This window comes from Onychomys torridus, chromosome 2 (assembly GCF_903995425.1).
Source record: "Onychomys torridus chromosome 2, mOncTor1.1, whole genome shotgun sequence".
In the NCBI taxonomy this organism is placed as follows: domain Eukaryota; kingdom Metazoa; phylum Chordata; class Mammalia; order Rodentia; family Cricetidae; genus Onychomys; species Onychomys torridus.
In genome coordinates this window covers 132568422-132586624 of record NC_050444.1, presented here as the reverse complement: position 1 = coordinate 132586624, position 18203 = coordinate 132568422, and the positions used below count along the sequence as shown (strand labels likewise).

Below are 18203 nucleotides of genomic sequence, written 5' to 3'. Positions count from 1 at the left end.
TGCCCTGCTACCCACTAGGCCAGGGCAGACAGGTCAGGCGCCCCACATCCCTAATACCCTGACCAATCATTCGTCACCTGAAAAGCCACCAGGACACTGGCCAGGCCCCCTCCTGGCACACTGGGATGGAGAGGAGCCCTGGGTACTGTTCTACCACAGGCCACCTCAGAGTTGACCGCACATACACACACCACCTTCAGTATCACCCGCCCCCACGTTTCCTGTTGTTTGTGTGCCCTGGCTCATCTTCCAACGCCTCTCAGGCTCTGAGCCACCTCACAGGTGCCCAACAAAGTGCCAATGAGGACAGATCCACCTGGGGGAGCCCAGGAAGGTTTTCTAGAGGAAATATCAAATTTGCCAATTAAACAGAGAAGCAAGATTTGGAGACTAGAGGAGGACTGTGTGTTAAAAAGCAGAGAGACGAAACAGGTAAACGCATGAGGACCAGTGTGACCAGGGAGCCACAGGTGCAGGGTGACCAGGACAGCAGTGGTCTCCAGACTCAAGTACAGTTGGGATGAAGGGGGACAGAATTTCCCCTGCTCTTTCTAAAAGTTCTAAGGATAAGGTGTCTGTAGCTAAAGGGGGTAACATGGTCAGGAAGGTTTGCTAAGGGCTGATTAGATGATGCAGTGGGTGAAGGTGGTTGCCGTCAAACCCAGTAACCTGAGTACAGTCTCCAGGACCCACATTGTGGAAGGAGAGAACAGCTCCCACAAGTTCTCCTCTGACCAACACACATGAACATGTGCACATACAAACTGTACAAATAGAAGGAAAAGTTATTTTAAATATATTTGTATACGTATGAGTGTTGTCTGTATGTGTGTTTGTGTGCCGTATGCATGCCTGGTGCCTGCTGAGGCCAGAAGAGGGCATCGAATGCCCCGGGACTGCAGTCACAGATGGTCGTGAGCTAACGTGTGGGTACTGGGAACCGAACCGTGGTCCTCTGCAAGAGCAGCCAGTGCTCTTCACCACTGAGCCATTTCTCCAGCCCACAACATAATTTTAAAACATTTTTCAGAAATCATTTTAAAAAGAAGGAAACATTGATTGATTTTGCTCCCGTGAGGAAGACCTGTGGAGCAGGGAAAGAATCCCCAGCATGAAATCGGCACCAGCTCTGGTGGGGTAGGAGTTGGGTAAGGAAACCAGACTTACAGATCAGTAAAGGGACTGGCAGAGTCTGGGAAGCAAGAGCTGATGAAGTTTCCATTCGATGGTCTTGGGTTTTCTCTGAAATAAGAGAGATTCGGCCCCAGGAAGCTGGAAAGGTCAGAGTTGTGGAGCATGTTTGAGAAAACTGCCAAGCCAAGTCGAGGTTCAGGTCTGTGAACTGGTAGTGTCTGCCTAGCGTGTATATGTGTGTTCACCTATGTGCAGATGCATGTGCTCATCTGTGTGTAGATGTGTTCATGTGTATGTAACTCATCTGAATATGTGTGTGTGTTTGTGTGTTCATGTGTTTGTATGTGTGTACATCTAGATGTTCTGGATGAAGGGGTAACATTCTGGCTGAAATTCCTTGCTGGTCCCATATCATAATAAAAGGTACAAAGGTGTGGGATTAGATCAATCTCTGGTTAGGTTTTGCCTCATTGAATGGGACAAAAAGATGAAGACATGGACGTGGGCTTTGGCCAGGAGATAATAGACAGAAATGTGTTTGGAAAGCCGGGGTCCAGAGTAACAACACAAAGGAGAAGAAAATGGAAGGTTAGGAGGGTGTGCAGAGAATGTTGGAGATTAATGTTGTCAGAGTGATGAAAGATTCCAGCTGAGAAACTGAGCAGTGGAGTAGAAACAAGGGTGACTAGCACAAAGGAAGTTCTCTCCAAGCTTTTACGACATTGATGTTTCTAAAAATGATGAGCAAAGATTGGATTTACATGCAAGGTGATGCAGATGCTGAATCTTCACTGCACATGGCAGATTTGTAGGTGATTTATTGAAAGCCTGGTAAAAGTAGATCTAGGTGGTGGTGATGTTGTTGTTGTTGTTGTTGTTGATGGTGGTGGTGGTGGTGGTGGGAGATGTAGTGGGTAGCCATTCCAGCTTTGACCTGGAAGCTCCAACCCCCATTGAGGCTTCAATAACAGTCACGCCTACAAGGCGGGGCTGAGAGAGGACGCTGAAGACCCGGGAACCAGATGCCCTCTTAGTTCCTGGACCTTGGGTGCTGGAGGTAGACCGAGCAGAGTTCTCTAGAGAACACCACCAGACTGTGCCATGCCTTTCCCAGATCCTGTAAACTATCCCTTCACTTGTAAGTTACCCCACAAAATAAACCTCCCTTTTAACTACATGGAATGGCCTTAATAATCTCACCAATATCTGGCACCCAATGTGGGGCTCGAACCCATGACCCTGAGATTAAGAGCCTCATGGTCTACTGACTGAGCTAGCTTGGCATCTGGATCCCAGGCCTTCAGCATCCTCTCTCAGCCCCGCCTTGTAGGTGTGACTGTTATCGAAGCCTCAATGGGGGTTGGAGCTTCCAGGTCAAAGCTGGAATGGCTACCCACTACAGGTAGTGGTGGTAGTGGTGGTGGTAGGATTGTTGTTATTGCTGTTGTTGTTGTTGTTGTTGTTGTTGGTGGTGGTGGTGGTGGTGGTGGTGGTGGTGGTATTGGTGATATGAAAGTTAAGATATTGCTGTGGTTACTGTAACTGCTGGCATCTACCTTCTCTTCTGAGAGTTCTAAGGGAGGAACACACAACAAAGTAGAGTGCACAATGCGCCGCTCCTATCTGAAACTCTCACCCTCTAACCAAGAGAGCCTGTGCAAGGGTCAGGAATGAAGGCTGGAGGCTGAGCTCGCACAGGTTGAAGTGAGGGATCGGTGTGCACTGTCCTTGAATCTGTACAGATAAGTCAGTAGCACAGAAAGGGGAAACCAAGATGTGTATGCACACACATACACATACACACACACACACACACACACACACACACACACACACACACAGAGAGATGGGCACATGCATATGCACACCTAAGTAAGAATGAAGAGCCATAGCATAGTCCTACAGGAGACAATCTGTTGATAGACTTGGAAATAGATAAAATGGATCCAGTCTTTATACCAACCAAGATGGATCACATTTAAATGTGAAAAAGTGCAGAAAGAATCATGGTTGGGGTTCTCTGTTGCCTAGGGATGAGGAAGACTTCGTCCTGGGACTCAAAACCCAGAACAATAAAAAGGTTTGACAGACTCTTGACTACATTTCTAAAGAAAACAAAAAACAAAAACCTAGCAAATAAAAAAGAAGGAAAAGAAAAGAGAGCAAGGAAAATGCCACCAGCCAGATAAACAAACGAACTGGAGGAAATGTAATTTTATCTCAGAGGGTTTATATAGTTAATATGTAAAAAACTTCACAACTTAAAAAAAGGAAAAGTCTAATGCCTGGAGAAAGAAACACAAGAGGTTTAGACAAAGTTCACAGGAAACCACAAATGACCTTTTCATAAGTGAAATGATTAGCGATCTTACTCATAACAACAAGCAACCAGGTGGGGTGTGCAGACCTGTGATCCCAGTGCCCTAGAGGCTGCATTTAAAAAGTCATGGCTAGAGCCAGGTGGTGGCGGCGGCACACACCTTTAATCCCAGCACTCAGGAGGCAGAGGCAGGCAGATCTCTGTGAGTCCGAGGTCATCCTGGTCTCCAGAGTGAGTTTCAGGACAGGCACCAAAACTACACAGAGAAACCCTGTCTTGAAAAACAAAACAAAACAAAAACAACAACAACAAAAGAGTCATGGCTAGCCAAGCAGTGGTGGTGTACACTTTTAATCTCAACACTTGGGAGGCAGAGGCAGGAAATCTCTGTGAGTTCAAGGCCAGTTTGGTCCACAAAAAGTGAGTTCCAGGACAGCCAGAGCTATTAGGTAGAGAAACGCTGTCTCAGAAAAAAGGGGGAAAAAAGGAGAAGAAGAAAACGTCCTGTTTCAGTGGTGAAGGCACTTGCCACACAAACCTGGCACCCCGAGTTCAGTCCTCAGAGCCCTGGGAAGGTGGAAGAAGAGACTCCACACCATAAGCTGTCCCCTGAAGGATGCATGTGCACACACTGAATGATAAACCAATGAATAGTTTAACTGGAAGGGAGCAGGGAGGAAGTGAGGTAGGAATGGTAATGAGAGCCCAGTGTGGTGTCGTGTGTCTGTCACCCCAGCATTCAAGAGGCAGGAAGACTCCTGGGAGTGCATGGCTGAACTGGGCTGCATAGTGACTCCTCTAAACTACATAGTAAAACCCTGTCTCAAAAAAAAAAAAAATGGGGGACTAGAAAGATGGCTCGGTGGTTTAGAGCACTGGCTGCTCTTCCAGAGGCCCCAGGTTATTCCCAGCACCCACATGGCAGCTCACAACCAACAGTAACTGTAGTCCCGGAGAATCCAACACCATCTTCTGGCCTCGGTGAGCACCAAGCTTGCATGTGGTGCATAGACATACATGCAGACAAACACTTGGGCACATAAAGTAATAAAATTATAAAACCCCAAAGTGAGAAAATGACAGTAGATACCATTTGATTGCTATCAGAATGGTGAAACTGAAGTTTAGCAATATCCTCTTCCAGTACATCAGTTTGGGAGATGGAACTTTATATATTGCCAGTGGGTGTCACAAAATGTCATAGTCTCTGTGGAGAACAGTTTGGCAATATGGAGCAACAGTACTCTGACACAGTTTGCTTTTGACTCAGCAGACACCCTCCTGATACTCTTTATTGGCAAACAGAAAAGATACATGGGGCCAGGTGTGCTGGTAAACACCTGTTATCTCAGGAGGCGGAAACAGGAGGGTCACAGGTTCCAGGCTAGTCAGGACACAGTGAGAGGATGTCTCCAAAAGAAAAGAAAAAAAAAAAAAATGAAGCTATTAATAGCAACTGCTGTTGGAATCTGTTTCATAAAACATTAGAAACAAAGAGACTGACTGCATTTTACATGATACATAATTGTCAAGTATTGTCCAGCATATGTTATGTATGGGATGATATGTAGATGTAACCGTCTTGTTAAATAAGAAACACAGAGCCAGTTGCAGAGTTAAAAACCAAGAGCTCAGAGCAATAGCTGAGAGCCTTACCCTTCACTGCTTCTGCTGTCTTTCCTCTCCGCAAGAGAGACACTTTTGTGTGTCCTGTCTTTTTTTATAGACTTTCTGTTCTGTTTTCTCATTGGTTGTAAACCCAGCCACATGACCTCCTCGTCACTGCCTGTCTGTATAGACCTCCAGGTCTTCCATGGTTGGTATTGAGATTAAAGGCGTGTGTCTGCCATGCTGGCTGTGTCCTTGAACACACAGAGATCTACCTAGCTCTGCCTCCCAAGTGCTGGGATTAAAGGCATTCACCACCTCCGCCCAGGGAGTTTTAGAGTGTTTTAGAGTGAGTTGTAGAGTGTTTTAGAGTGAGTAGGGCTGGAGAGATGGCTCAGTGGGTAAAGGTCCTTGCAGCCAACTGAAGACCTGAGCTCAGTCCCTAGGACCCACAAGGTGAAAGGGAAGAGTCAAATTCCACATGTTGTCCTCTGACACATACACAGTAACTAAATGAATGTAATTTAATTTTTTTTTAGTGTAGCATGAGTAATGATACTGGTGCTGTTCTGAAAATGCCGTGTGTGTGTGTGTGTGTGTGTGTGTGTGTGTGTGTGTCTGTCTGTCTGTCTGTCTGTCTGTGTGGTGTGTGTGTATGTGTGTGTGTGTGAGTGTGTGTGTGTTCTCATGTTTGCTTGTATGTATATGCTAGGAAAAAGCAACTCAATGTGTTAATGTTACTAGAAAGGACCTCAACTTAACAGCAAAGAGGCATCATGGGCTAGAGAGAGGGCTCATTGGTTAAGAACACACACAGAGAACTGAGCTCAGTTTCCAGCTTCCACATTGAGTAGCTCACAGTTACCTGTACCTGCAGGTCCAAGGGATCCAGCACTTCTGACTTCCATAGGCACCTGCACCTGAAACCACATGCCCACACACCGACACAGAAGCATACATGTAATTAAAAAAATAGTTTTTAAGAAAAAAGAGCCAGGCTGGATGGGTACACACCTTTAATCCCAGCACTTGGGTGGCAGAGGCAGGTGGATCTCTGTGAGCTTGAGGCCAGCTTGATCTACATAGTGAGTTCCAGGACTACATAGTAAATTCAGAACTACATAGTGAAACTCTGTCTCCAAAAAAAAAAAAAAAAAAAGTGTGTGTATGTATATATAGTTCAATCCAGCCTGGGCTACATATTGAGATAAGAAAGATAAGAAAATTAAATAAAATAAGAGAAGCACAGTATAAAATCAAATGAGGCCAATAAACATGAATTTTGTGTTATATGTCTTGTATCTAAGTAAAATGGTTGAAATAGAAGGCAAGCACATTTCTTGTAAGTATAAATTTGAATTGAGAATATCAGTACAAATGATTTTGTTGTTCAAAAAGCTGTTTCCCGGCTTGGGGACAGTGAGCAACCTGTAGGCACAGGAGCATCCTGTGCTGCGATGGGGATCTCTCTGAATAATTTCCAGCATTGGGTGAATGATGAAGTCCAGGTGGGGCCAAGAAATGGACTGAATAAATCTGGGACATCTTCTGACATAAGAAAGCCAGGCCTTTATCAGAGATTGCTAATGCAGCCAATGACTCAGAAAAAGGTGTACCTAAGAATTCAGGAGCCAAACTGCAAAGGCTCTAGTGGCCAAAGACAGCTTGTTCTAAATATCAAAGAGAGTAGTAATTCCAGTGAATTGGCATTATCAAATATAATAAGATGTATAACTCCTTAATGATTTAAAGAGGGAAATAATCTCATTCACCAGCTCTGAAAGGCACTAAAGAGTCATCTCATTGCCCTGAAAATTGGTAAATGAAGGGGAAAATCAGGCATTTTCTTTGTCTTTCCCGCCTGCCCAGTTTCTGAGGATGACCAAAGAGTTGATGAATGCTGATAGACATTAATGAAAGCTACTTTCCAGCATCTAAAGAAAGAGCAGCGGGTCTAGGCACTGACCCAGAGACTGCTAAAGGCACCGTATGCAAGCTGTGTCAGCTCTTAATGCCACAGGGAGCATCTGTGTGTCACAGAGGTCCTCTTCTAGAGGACAGACCTGAGTCTGATGAAGCCTCCAGCTCTGGCCCCAGTTTACAGAGGGCAGATGACAAGAAACATGCCAAACAATATCTGGATGCAGTCAGGGAAAGAATATAGCCTACAGACATGTTCTTATATGTTCTATAATGTAAACATACGTCTATAGGACAAGTGACATGTTCTCCTTCACCACAAATTGAAATGGAGGTGGAGAGAAAGGAACAAACCATGGATTTAAGAGATAAAGAGATCAGCTCAATGTGTGGACTGCACCTCCATCCAAGTCTGAACAATCCAGCTACTAAACTAGCACCAGCAGGCAGTTTGATGCCCACATGTGACCCCAGCACTCGGGAGGCAGAGGCAGGTGGCTTTCTGTGAGTTCACGGCCAGCCTGATTTACAAAGCAAGTTCCGGGACAGCTAGGGTTACATACAGAAACCCTGTCTCAAAAATAAATAAACAAATACTTTTTTAAATTAATGCTGGGATGTCAAGGGTGGTGACACACTTGAGAAATGGAGGATAAAGGACCAAGAATTCAAGTTAAGAGCACTAGCTTCTCTTCCAGAGGTCCTGAGTTTCAATTCCTAGCGCTCACATGGTAGCTCACAACCATCTGTAACTGCGGTCTAGTGGGATCAGATGCCCTCTTCTGGTGTGCAGATAAGCATGCAGACAAAACACCCATGTACATAAAATTCATAACTAAATAAATATTTTTTAAAAAAAGAATTCAAGACCAGCAAAAGCTATATGAGACACTCTCTCAACCAATTTATTCATATAAAGAGGAAATTAATAGTAAACCATTTTGTGATGAAATGGCATCATTTCTAGGAGTTTTCAAACTAAAACAGAAAAAAGGTAGATGGTTGATTGTTGTTCGAGTCTTCAATGTCTTTTAATAAAAAACCCAGAGCCAGATATCAGGGTGAAAGCTGAGAGATCAGAGAAGCAGAGCAGCCAGCCACTAGTTCTTACCTCTACGAAATCCTCAGCCTAAAGAGAGAGAGTTTCTGTTTCCTCACTCCTTATATATCTTTCTCTGCCCTGCCATATTACTTGCTAGGATCAAAGGCATGTGTGCTTCCCAAGCAAAGGCATGAGATCTCAAGTGCTGGATTAAAGGTGTGTGCCACCACTGCCTGGCTCTGTCTAATGTAGTGTCTGGCTCTGTCCTCTGATCCTCAGGCAAGTATATTAGGGTACAAAATATATCACCAAAGTTGATGATTGCCAAGTCCAGGTGATCGGTCGTGATGGGTCCCTGGGAAGCTCACTGTACTGATTGTTACTGCTCTTGTTATTTTGAGTCTTTCCTACTTATATATGCATGAAACTTTTCTAATGAAACAGTTTAAAATAGGTCAGGAAGAAAACTACAGGCAAACTATGGAATACTGACGGAGAAATAGTCTTCCTCAAGGATGAGCCCCCGATTGGCTATCTAATACCAAGTGGTTAGCTCTGAAATCATACAACATACAGGCCACACTAAACAAATGGAGCAGGTTGTATTTATATACTTGGGTGCGCGCGCGCGCGCGCGCGTGTGTGTGTGTGTGTGTGTGTGTGTGTGTGTGTGTGTGTGTGTGTGTAAAACAATAACAGTTAAAAAGTGGCCTTAATTTTGAGATGGAGCTAGGAGGTACTTGGGAAGAATTAGAGGGAGGAAGGGGCAGAGAAAAATGTAATGTTTTAAAACAAACAAACAAACAAAAAAAAAAACTAGGTCTGGGAACTTGGGAACTTGGTGTGATGAGTCATGCTTATAATCCCAGCGCTCCAGAAGTGGAAGCTGTAAGGTCAGGAGTTCAAGGTTAGTCTTGGCTACTTGAGACCCTGCCTCAAATAGACAAAAGATCACAAAGATCTAAAGTGGTCCAACAGAGAAAGACTGCAAAGCACTCAGCCCAGGCTCAGGAATCATTGGGGAGGAGGGGTTGGAAAGGTTCTAAGAGCTAGAGGCAATGGGTGACTCCAGGGAACAGGGTTTGCCAGACACGGCAGGGCAGCAGCACACGTGAACTCACAGTGGTGTGACACCATGCACGAGACCTTAGCACAAGCCAGACAGCATCCCAGCGTAGAGAGGGGAGGGGGACACCAAGGAGCTGTTGGTAACTGATAACTCCCGGGAGGAGAGTCAGTTTTATTTAATGACTTTGCTCCTGGTAGACAGACCATGCTCCCTGGGAAGGTCTCACATCCAAGATAATGCAACGTGTACTTGATGGGTTTAAAAAAAAGTACAGGGTTGGGTGGGTAGGGAACTTGGGGAGGAGTTGAATCTGGGAGGAACTGGGGGAGAGGTGGATATGTACAAATTCTCAAAGAACTAATTAAAAAATAAGAGGGGGAGAAGATGGGTCAGTGAGATGGCTCAGCAGATAAAGGTACCGGCCACCAAGCCTAAAGACTTGATTGAGTTCTACCCCTGGGACCCACGTGGTGGAAGGAAAGAACTAATCCTACAAGCTGTTCTCTGACCTCCACACACATGCAGACACATGAATGAATGAACGAAAGAACGAATGCATGAACAAAGTAATGATAGATAGATAGATAGATAGATAGATAGATAAAATTCATGTAAAAAATTCAAGGAAAGATAAATTAGCTGGGCAGTGGTGGTGTACCTTTAATCCCAGCACTGGGGAGGCAGAGGCAGACAGATCTCTGAATTCAAGGTCATCCTGGTTTACAGAGTGAGTTCCAGGATAGCCAGGACTATATAGAGATACCGTGTTGGAAAAAAAAAAAAAAATCAGGGCTGACCATGTAGCTTATTGATAGAGTACTTGTCTGCCAGACATGAAGACTTGGTTTGTACCCACAGCATAACAAGAAAAAAATTAAGAGTACATACACAGCAAGGGGAGGGGTCCTATTTGTAAAGGGGTGCAGCCACCCAGCAGCAAGAAATGCTAGAGGAGCTGGCTCATTTTTTGAAGGGATATAAAAATAGGCTACAGAGTGAGCCTAAAAGGATGAGACAGAGTGGCAGGTGTTTGAAAACATCATAAAAGCAGGAAAGGAGTAGGTTACAGTCTCAAAACAGTTTTTTATGAGGCCTTATCTGGCCCATTTAATGGATTTTCCACAATCTGTCCTGTGAACTTTTTTTGACTCTTTATTAATTTGGAAACTCCTGATTTTCTTGGTCACATTTTCATTTGTCCCTTCTTTTCTGCTTCACTTTTAGGGACTAAAATGGGTCACATTATCAACAGCTTCCAAGTTTTGTAAGTGGACCCAGTCTCTCTGAATTAGGAGAAAGAAGTCTACAAAATTATATGTGCAAGGGAGCATCAGTTGTGACATGTGCCGAAAGGGGAAATTGTGTCTGTGGTACAGGATTGGGGTATATGTGTGCTTGCCAGCACGTTTCCCCAAATTAGCACATAGTATACATCACACAAAAAAGTAATTTAAAATCCATTTTCATAATCTTAGAGGCTGAGGAGATGGGTCAGTTGATAAAGTGTTTGTGCAGACCTGAGGACCTGACTCTTCATCCCCAGCACAGACATAAAAAAACTGAAGCAGTATACCTGTCACCCCATTGTACCTGTCATCCATTGTACCTGTCATCCATTATACCTGTCATCCATTATACCTGTCATCCATTGTACCTGTCATCCATTATACCTGTCACCCCATTATACCTGTCACCCATTGTACCTGTCATCCATTATACCTGTCATCCATTGTACCTGTCATCCATTATACCTTTATACCTGTCATCCACTATACCTTTATACCTGTCACCCCATTGTACCTGTCATCCATTATACCTGTGACCCCATTGTACCTGTCATCCATTGTACCTGTCATCCACTATATCTTTATACCTGTCACCCCATTGTACCTGTCATCCATTGTACCTGTCATCCATTATACCTGTCATCCATTATACCTGTCATCCATTATACCTGTCACCCCATTGTACCTGTCATCCATTATACCTGTCACCCCATTATACCTGTCATCCATTGTACCTGTCATCCATTGTACCTGTCATCCATTGTACCTGTCATCCATTGTACCTGTCATCCATTATACCTGTCATCCATTATACCTGTCACCCCATTATACCTGTCACCCATTGTACCTGTCATCCATTGTACCTGTCATCCATTATACCTGTCATCCATTATACCTGTCACCCATTGTACCTGTCATCCATTGTACCTGTCACCCATTGTACCTGTCACCCATTGTACCTGTCATCCATTGTACCTGTCATCCATTGTACCTGTCATCCATTGTACCTGTCATCCATTGTACCTGTCACCCCATTATACCTGTCACCCATTGTACCTGTCATCCATTATACCTTTATACCTGTCATCCATTGTACCTGTCATCCATTATACCTGTCACTCCACTATACCTGTCATCCATTATACCTGTCATCCATTGTACCTGTCATCCATTGTACCTGTCATCCATTGTACCTGTCATCCATTATACCTGTCACCCCATTATACCTGTCATCCATTGTACCTGTCATCCATTATACCTGTCACTCCACTATACCTGTCACCCATTGTACCTGTCATCCATTATACCTGTCACCCCATTATACCTGTCATCCATTGTACCTGTCATCCATTATACCTGTCACCCCATTATACCTGTCATCCATTATACCTGTCACCCCATTGTACCTGTCATCCATTATACCTGTCATCCATTGTACCTGTCATCCATTGTACCTGTCACCCCATTATACCTGTCACCCCATTATACCTGTCATCCATTGTACCTGTCACCCATTGTACCTGTCATCCATTGTACCTGTCATCCATTGTACCTGTCATCCATTATACCTGTCATCCATTATACCTGTCACCCCATTATACCTGTCATCCATTGTACCTGTCACCCATTGTACCTGTCATCCATTGTACCTGTCATCCATTGTACCTGTCATCCATTATACCTGTCACCCCATTATACCTGTCACCCATTGTACCTGTCATCCATTGTACCTGTCATCCATTATACCTGTCATCCATTATACCTGTCACCCATTGTACCTGTCATCCATTGTACCTGTCACCCATTGTACCTGTCACCCATTATACCTGTCATCCATTGTACCTGTCATCCATACCTGTCATCCATTGTACCTGTCATCCATTGTACCTGTCATCCATTATACCTGTCACCCCATTATACCTGTCACCCATTGTACCTGTCATCCATTATACCTTTATACCTGTCATCCATTGTACCTGTCATCCATTATACCTGTCACTCCACTATACCTGTCATCCATTATACCTGTCATCCATTGTACCTGTCATCCATTATACCTGTCATCCATTGTACCTGTCATCCATTGTACCTGTCATCCATTATACCTGTCATCCATTGTACCTGTCATCCATTATACCTGTCACCCCATTATACCTGTCACCCATTGTACCTGTCATCCATTATACCTTTATACCTGTCATCCATTGTACCTGTCATCCATTATACCTGTCACTCCACTATACCTGTCATCCATTATACCTGTCATCCATTGTACCTGTCATCCATTATACCTGTCATCCATTGTACCTGTCATCCATTGTACCTGTCACCCCATTATACCTGTCACCCATTGTACCTGTCATCCATTGTACCTGTCATCCATTATACCTGTCATCCATTGTACCTGTCATCCATTATACCTGTCACCCATTGTACCTGTCATCCATTATACCTGTCACCCCATTATACCTGTCACCCATTGTACCTGTCATCCATTGTACCTGTCATCCATTATACCTGTCATCCCTGACCTGAGAAGGCAGGTGGATGGATCTCCAGGGATCACTGGCTAGCCAGTATCTCCAGGTTCATGGGTGGAGAACCATGGGAAAGGACACCAAGTGTCAACCTCTGACCCCACAAATGTATGAGTGTTTTTATGTACACACAACATACACATAGAGCTACTGGACCTACAGCATTCACATAAAACAGGAGGCAAAAGTAAATCACAAAGGAAAAATTGGGTGTTTGTTTGTTTGTTTGTTTTGTTTTGTTTTGTTTTTCATGACAGGGTTTCTCTGTGTAGCTTTGGCACCTTTCCTGGAACTCACTCTATAGCCCAGATGGCCTCAAACTCACAGAGATCTGCCTGCCTCTGCCTCCTGAGTGCTGGGATTAAAAGCATTCACCACCACCTCCCGGCCTGGAAAAATAATGTTTTAAAGAAAACTAAACTATGGTATTGCTGGGTGTGGTGGTGCACACCTTTAGTCCCAGCACTTGGGAAGCAAAAAATCTCGGTAAGATCAAGGCCAGTCAGGGCTACACAGTGGGAACCTATCTTTAAAAAAAAAAAAAAAAAAAAAAAAAGAGGTGTTATTTTTATTTATTGTTATTTTATTTATGTTATGCATGTGGTGGGGGTACCTGTGAAGGCCAGAAAAGGGACCAAGATGCCCTGAAGCTGGAGTTACAGGTGGTTGTGAGCCACCTGATGTGAGGGCTAGAAACTGAACTTGGGTCCTCTGGAAAAGCATCAAGCTCTCTTAATCATTAAGCTATCTCTCCAGCCCTCCAAATATGGTGTTCTTAAGAGTAGAACTTACAAGAAAGTTGTGATGATCTGGGGGACAAATTGGAAAAGGAAGAGAAGGGAAATACATGTAGGTCACTAGGCCAGATCTGAGATTTTATTAGCATATGGTACCCTGTACATACTGAGAAGTAGATAAAATCCCATCCAAGCTTGACTCTAGAATGTTACAAAAATTCGGTAAGGTCTGTCCTGAGACAGAGTGGGGAGTTCTTGATGTGTGTGCATCCAGAGACCTGGTTCCCATTGCTGCTTCTCGTAGACCTTGGCCAAATGCTTGCCTTCAATAAAGCTTCAAATATGCTGTCAATTTATTTGGATTTTATATGTGAGAAATTGAACAAAGAAAAGTGCTGACTCCTGCTGGGACCTACAACTCTGAAGGAGAGTGTTGGAGGCAGACTGTCATGGCTGTGAGTGTGGCCTTCTTCATAACTGTGGCGGAAAGAGCAGGACTGAGTGTTTCCCTTTCAAGTTCATGTCAGAGTCTCTAATATGAGGCCTCTGAGTGATTTACTAGCTTATTCCTCCTGGGATGGTGGGATAATAGAGTTAGTGATGATGGGGGTGAGAAATGGATGCTTAAGGTTACAGGTTGTGAGGAGGGGATGGTCTAGCTTCTGGGCGGTGTGGGGAGGAGATGCTTTCCTGTAGCCTCCACTGTGCAGTGAGCTAGCTGGGCTTGAGTCAGAAGCAAAGGTTTGTGGGTCACTGAAGGCCTAGGCCTCTACATGGTCCCTCTTGATCAGGAGGGCCCACAGAGGGATTCCCAGCCCAGTCAGTGTGCTGGCCACCTCCAAGGCTGCCAGCCAGTGCAGGGTCTCAAACCAGGGTGCTCGGTGCCATGTGAAGTGTCCTCCAGGCATCTCCTATGGCATTCTCCATTGCCCCCACCTCCCCTTACGGTTCTTGTCACTTGTACAGTCATCCCCAAGTCTCAGCCTGCCCTGCTCAAGAAGAGGAATATTTTGCCGTTTCCTCCTCCCAACTCAGCATCCCTTCATCCGTCCCTCCCTCCCTCCCTCCCTCCTCTCTCCCCTCTCTCCTCTCCTCCTTTCCTTTCTGTCTTTCCTGTGAGCCCAAGTGAATTGCCTTAAACTATTAATCACTTCCCCACCTCCATAGGAACTTAGGGTCCACCAACAAGTGTACCCCAGTTCTAGCTAATCCAACCTTTCCTCTTTGCTTTTTCTTTCTCTTTTCAAGAACAGTTCTCTCTCCCATACTTTCCCCACTGTGCTGTGTCACCGTGAATCTGCCTTCCTCCTCACCCTGGGTGGTCTGACTCCCAGAATCCTCCCCAGCGTTCTGTCTCCCCGTCCCGGCTGGATTTTTGGATACGTTTGTACTCCGCTGGCACTGTCTTATCCCCATGTTCCCAGATTGGAGGAACATAGTGGGCAGCAGTGAGTGGAGATGGATGCCTGGATAACCTTCCAGAGAGCTTCCAGCTCTCGGACATGAATCCTCGCTGAGCAGATCTTGTTCCTCCACTCCCACAGCCAAATAAAGACTAACCAGGCCTGTTTTCCCAGACTCAACTTCTACTCAATAAAATCAGCAACTACCCAGTTAAAAGGTTCGGGAGCAGGGCAAGCGGACTGGAGTGTGGAGCGTGCTTCACAGACCCATCGCCGAGGCTGTGTACCCAGAGCCAACCAGCACTGTAGCTATTGTGTTTCTTGGTGTATTCCAGGTTCTCCAAACCAGCACCCATGTTCCTGGATGACTCCTTTCGCAAGTGGGCTAGGATCCGGGAGTTCGTGCCACCTTTTGGAATCAAAGGTCAAGGTGTGTTGGGAACCCTTTAAACATGAAACACCCCCATTTCCCCATGCTGTTTCCCTATACTTGAAGACAGGATTGTATCTTTAGAAGTTCCGCACTGGGGCTGGTGAGATGGTTCAATGGGTGAAGGTGACTGCTGCCTAGTCAGTCTGCAGTCCACACAGTGGAAAGGAGAGCCAACCATAACAAATTGTTCTCTGACTCCACGGTACCCATTTGTAAGTGAGTGTGCACATGTGCACACACACAAATAAGTGTGTGTATGAGAGAGACAGACAGACTGTGGTGCAGCGCATACTGTTATACCTTTAATCACAGAGGCAGAAGAGGCCAATCTCTGAGTTCGAGGCCAGCCTGGTCTACAGAGTGTGTTCCAGGACAGCCAGGACTACATAATGAGACCCTGTCTCAAAATTAACAAAACAGCTGCCTGCTGGACATTGTTCTGCTCTGGCCAGAGCTGGCTCTGCTACAGTGATGTATGTATACAGTCCCTTTGTTAGTCTAGTGATGGAGCAGGCTCATCCGGAGCCATGAGATTGCAGAAGAGATGCCCTAGAGACATTGTCATAGTGCTGCGGCTACATGGAAAAGTTCCTGGAAACCACACACACACACACACACACACACACACACACTCACACCAGGCTCCTGTAATCCCCGCCCGAGGTCTTTCATACTGACTTAGCCTCCCTCTAATTGTCCTTTTTCTGCCCCAAGCTAGCCTCTCTCTCTACATTTCCCTTCCCTTGCACACAGCCCTGCTTCTCGGTCAAGTGCCTGGCTGTTTCTCCGGCTTGGTGAGAGGGTCAGGTAGGGCGTCAGATCCCTCCACTTACCTTCTGACTAGCTGTGACCTTGCTTGCACAGCTTTTTAACCTGTCTGCACTTTGGTCTCCCTGTCAGCCAAATAGAAATGGTGCCGTGTTACACGGTTATGGTCGGAATTAAGAAGGAACTGTTAAAGGGTGCAGCATTTGGCCGGGAGACTTAGCCCTCTACTCTGCTAGCCCAGCCCTCCCTGGAAAGAAGACAAAAGCCAGAAAAAATACTGTTGAACTGGGCCTCTGACCTCAAGCCTCCAGTGGGCACATAAAATGGGTTAGTTTAAGCCATATATAGAGTCCCGTCCTCGGTGCTTGTATCCAAGCAGACAACTCCTTCCTCCTGAATCCTCACCCAGGACTGACGGTGTAGCTCCAAAGGCCAGCGAAGGCCATTCGAGTCCCCAGCCGAGGAGAGAGCAGCTCCTCACCAGTGCCTTTCTGTAAAAGGTCCTGTCACAGAAAGCAAAGCCCCATCTGTGCCCTTTTCACGAATAATGTTGAGCTCTTCCTCCGAGGCAGATTTGGAGGTGAGACAAGAAGGAAATGAGAGGTGTCCCCACTTGAAGGTGTATACCTGGAGGGAGTTAATGTAGAACCTCAATAAAGGTTTGCTCCTCAGCCCTCTCCCATGGCGCCTGTGGAGAGCCTGCCCATGCCCAGCCCCACCTCTGTGGGACATAAAGGGTACTTTCCGGTCAATCATGTGACCCCTTGCTGTACCCAAAGGGGAGTGTGTGTGTGTGTGTGTGTGTGTGTGTGTGTGTGTGTGTGTGTTTCTGAGACACAGTCTCACCATGTAGCCTTAACTGGCTAAGAACTTAGAGAAATCCACCTGCCTCTGCCTCCTGTGTGTTGGGATAAAAAGTATGTGTACCACCAGTTTACCCCCTTTTGAAAGAATTATGTGAGGGCTGAGGTGTAGCCCAGTAGTAGAGTGCTGACGTATCATATGTAAGGCTCTAGGTTCAATCCCCACCACAACAAAATCAAGCCAAACAAAAAGACAAAAGGTTTTTTTGTTTGTTTGTTTGTTTGTTTTTGTTTTTGTTTTTGTTTTTATTTTGGAGTCCTCGTTACATGAAATGTCTCCGACACCCCCAAAAAAATAATGTTAGAATAATACAATGAAGGGCTAGTGGTAGAGCTGAATTGATAGAGTGTTTGCCTGGCATGCATAAATTTGACCCCAGGACCACATATAACTAGGCACGGTGGCTCATGCCTGAAATCCTAGCACTTCGGAGGTGAAGGCAGAAGAGTCACAAGTTCAAGGTCACTTTCAGCCACAAATGAAGGTTGAGGCTGATTCATGAGATCATGTCTCAAAATTAATAAAATAATGTAATGGGCGCCATGCTGTCTTCCTAATGTATAAAATAAAGCATAGTGGGGCTGGAGAGATAGCTCAGCGGTTAAAAGCACTGGCTGCTCTTCCAGAGGACCCGGGCTCAATTCCCAGCACCCACATGGCAGCTCACAACTGTCTGTAACCCCAGTCCTGGGGCATCCCATGCCCTGTTCTGGCCTCCATGGTGTGTGTGTTTATGTGTTGATTTTTTTAAATGTTTAAAACTCTCATGTATCATATGTGTGTGTGTGTATGTTCTTTAAAATGATATTTTGCATATATACTTTAGCTTTATCTGTGTTGGTACATATAGCTATATGTCATTGATGGGGTTTGTTGTTTGCCACATAGTAGTTTGTGTTCCACACGTCATTCTCCTTTGGTGGATGTCTCAGCTGCCTCTAGCACTTTGCAGTTGCAAATAATTCTGTGTTGAAGATTCTCGAGCGTGTCTCCTTGTGTAAACGGTTCAGTGCTGTGCCCTTGGAGGATAGCCACAGGGTTCTGTCTGTAAGCCGTACCCATATTTTATTACAAAGGTGCTT

The 18203-nt window shown here is 45.2% G+C and overlaps 1 protein-coding gene across 4 annotated transcripts in view; it reads left to right on the top strand.

Moving 5' to 3' along the window:
* St3gal3 (ST3 beta-galactoside alpha-2,3-sialyltransferase 3) overlaps nt 1-18203 on the top strand; it is a 212050-nt gene that overhangs the window by 168122 nt on the left and 25725 nt on the right. For all 4 annotated transcript variants that reach the window (XM_036177357.1, XM_036177354.1, XM_036177355.1 and 1 more), the window contains one exon: nt 15392-15486. In XM_036177357.1, the coding sequence (XP_036033250.1) occupies nt 15392-15486 (95 nt within the window). The remainder of the gene's footprint in view (nt 1-15391; nt 15487-18203) is intronic.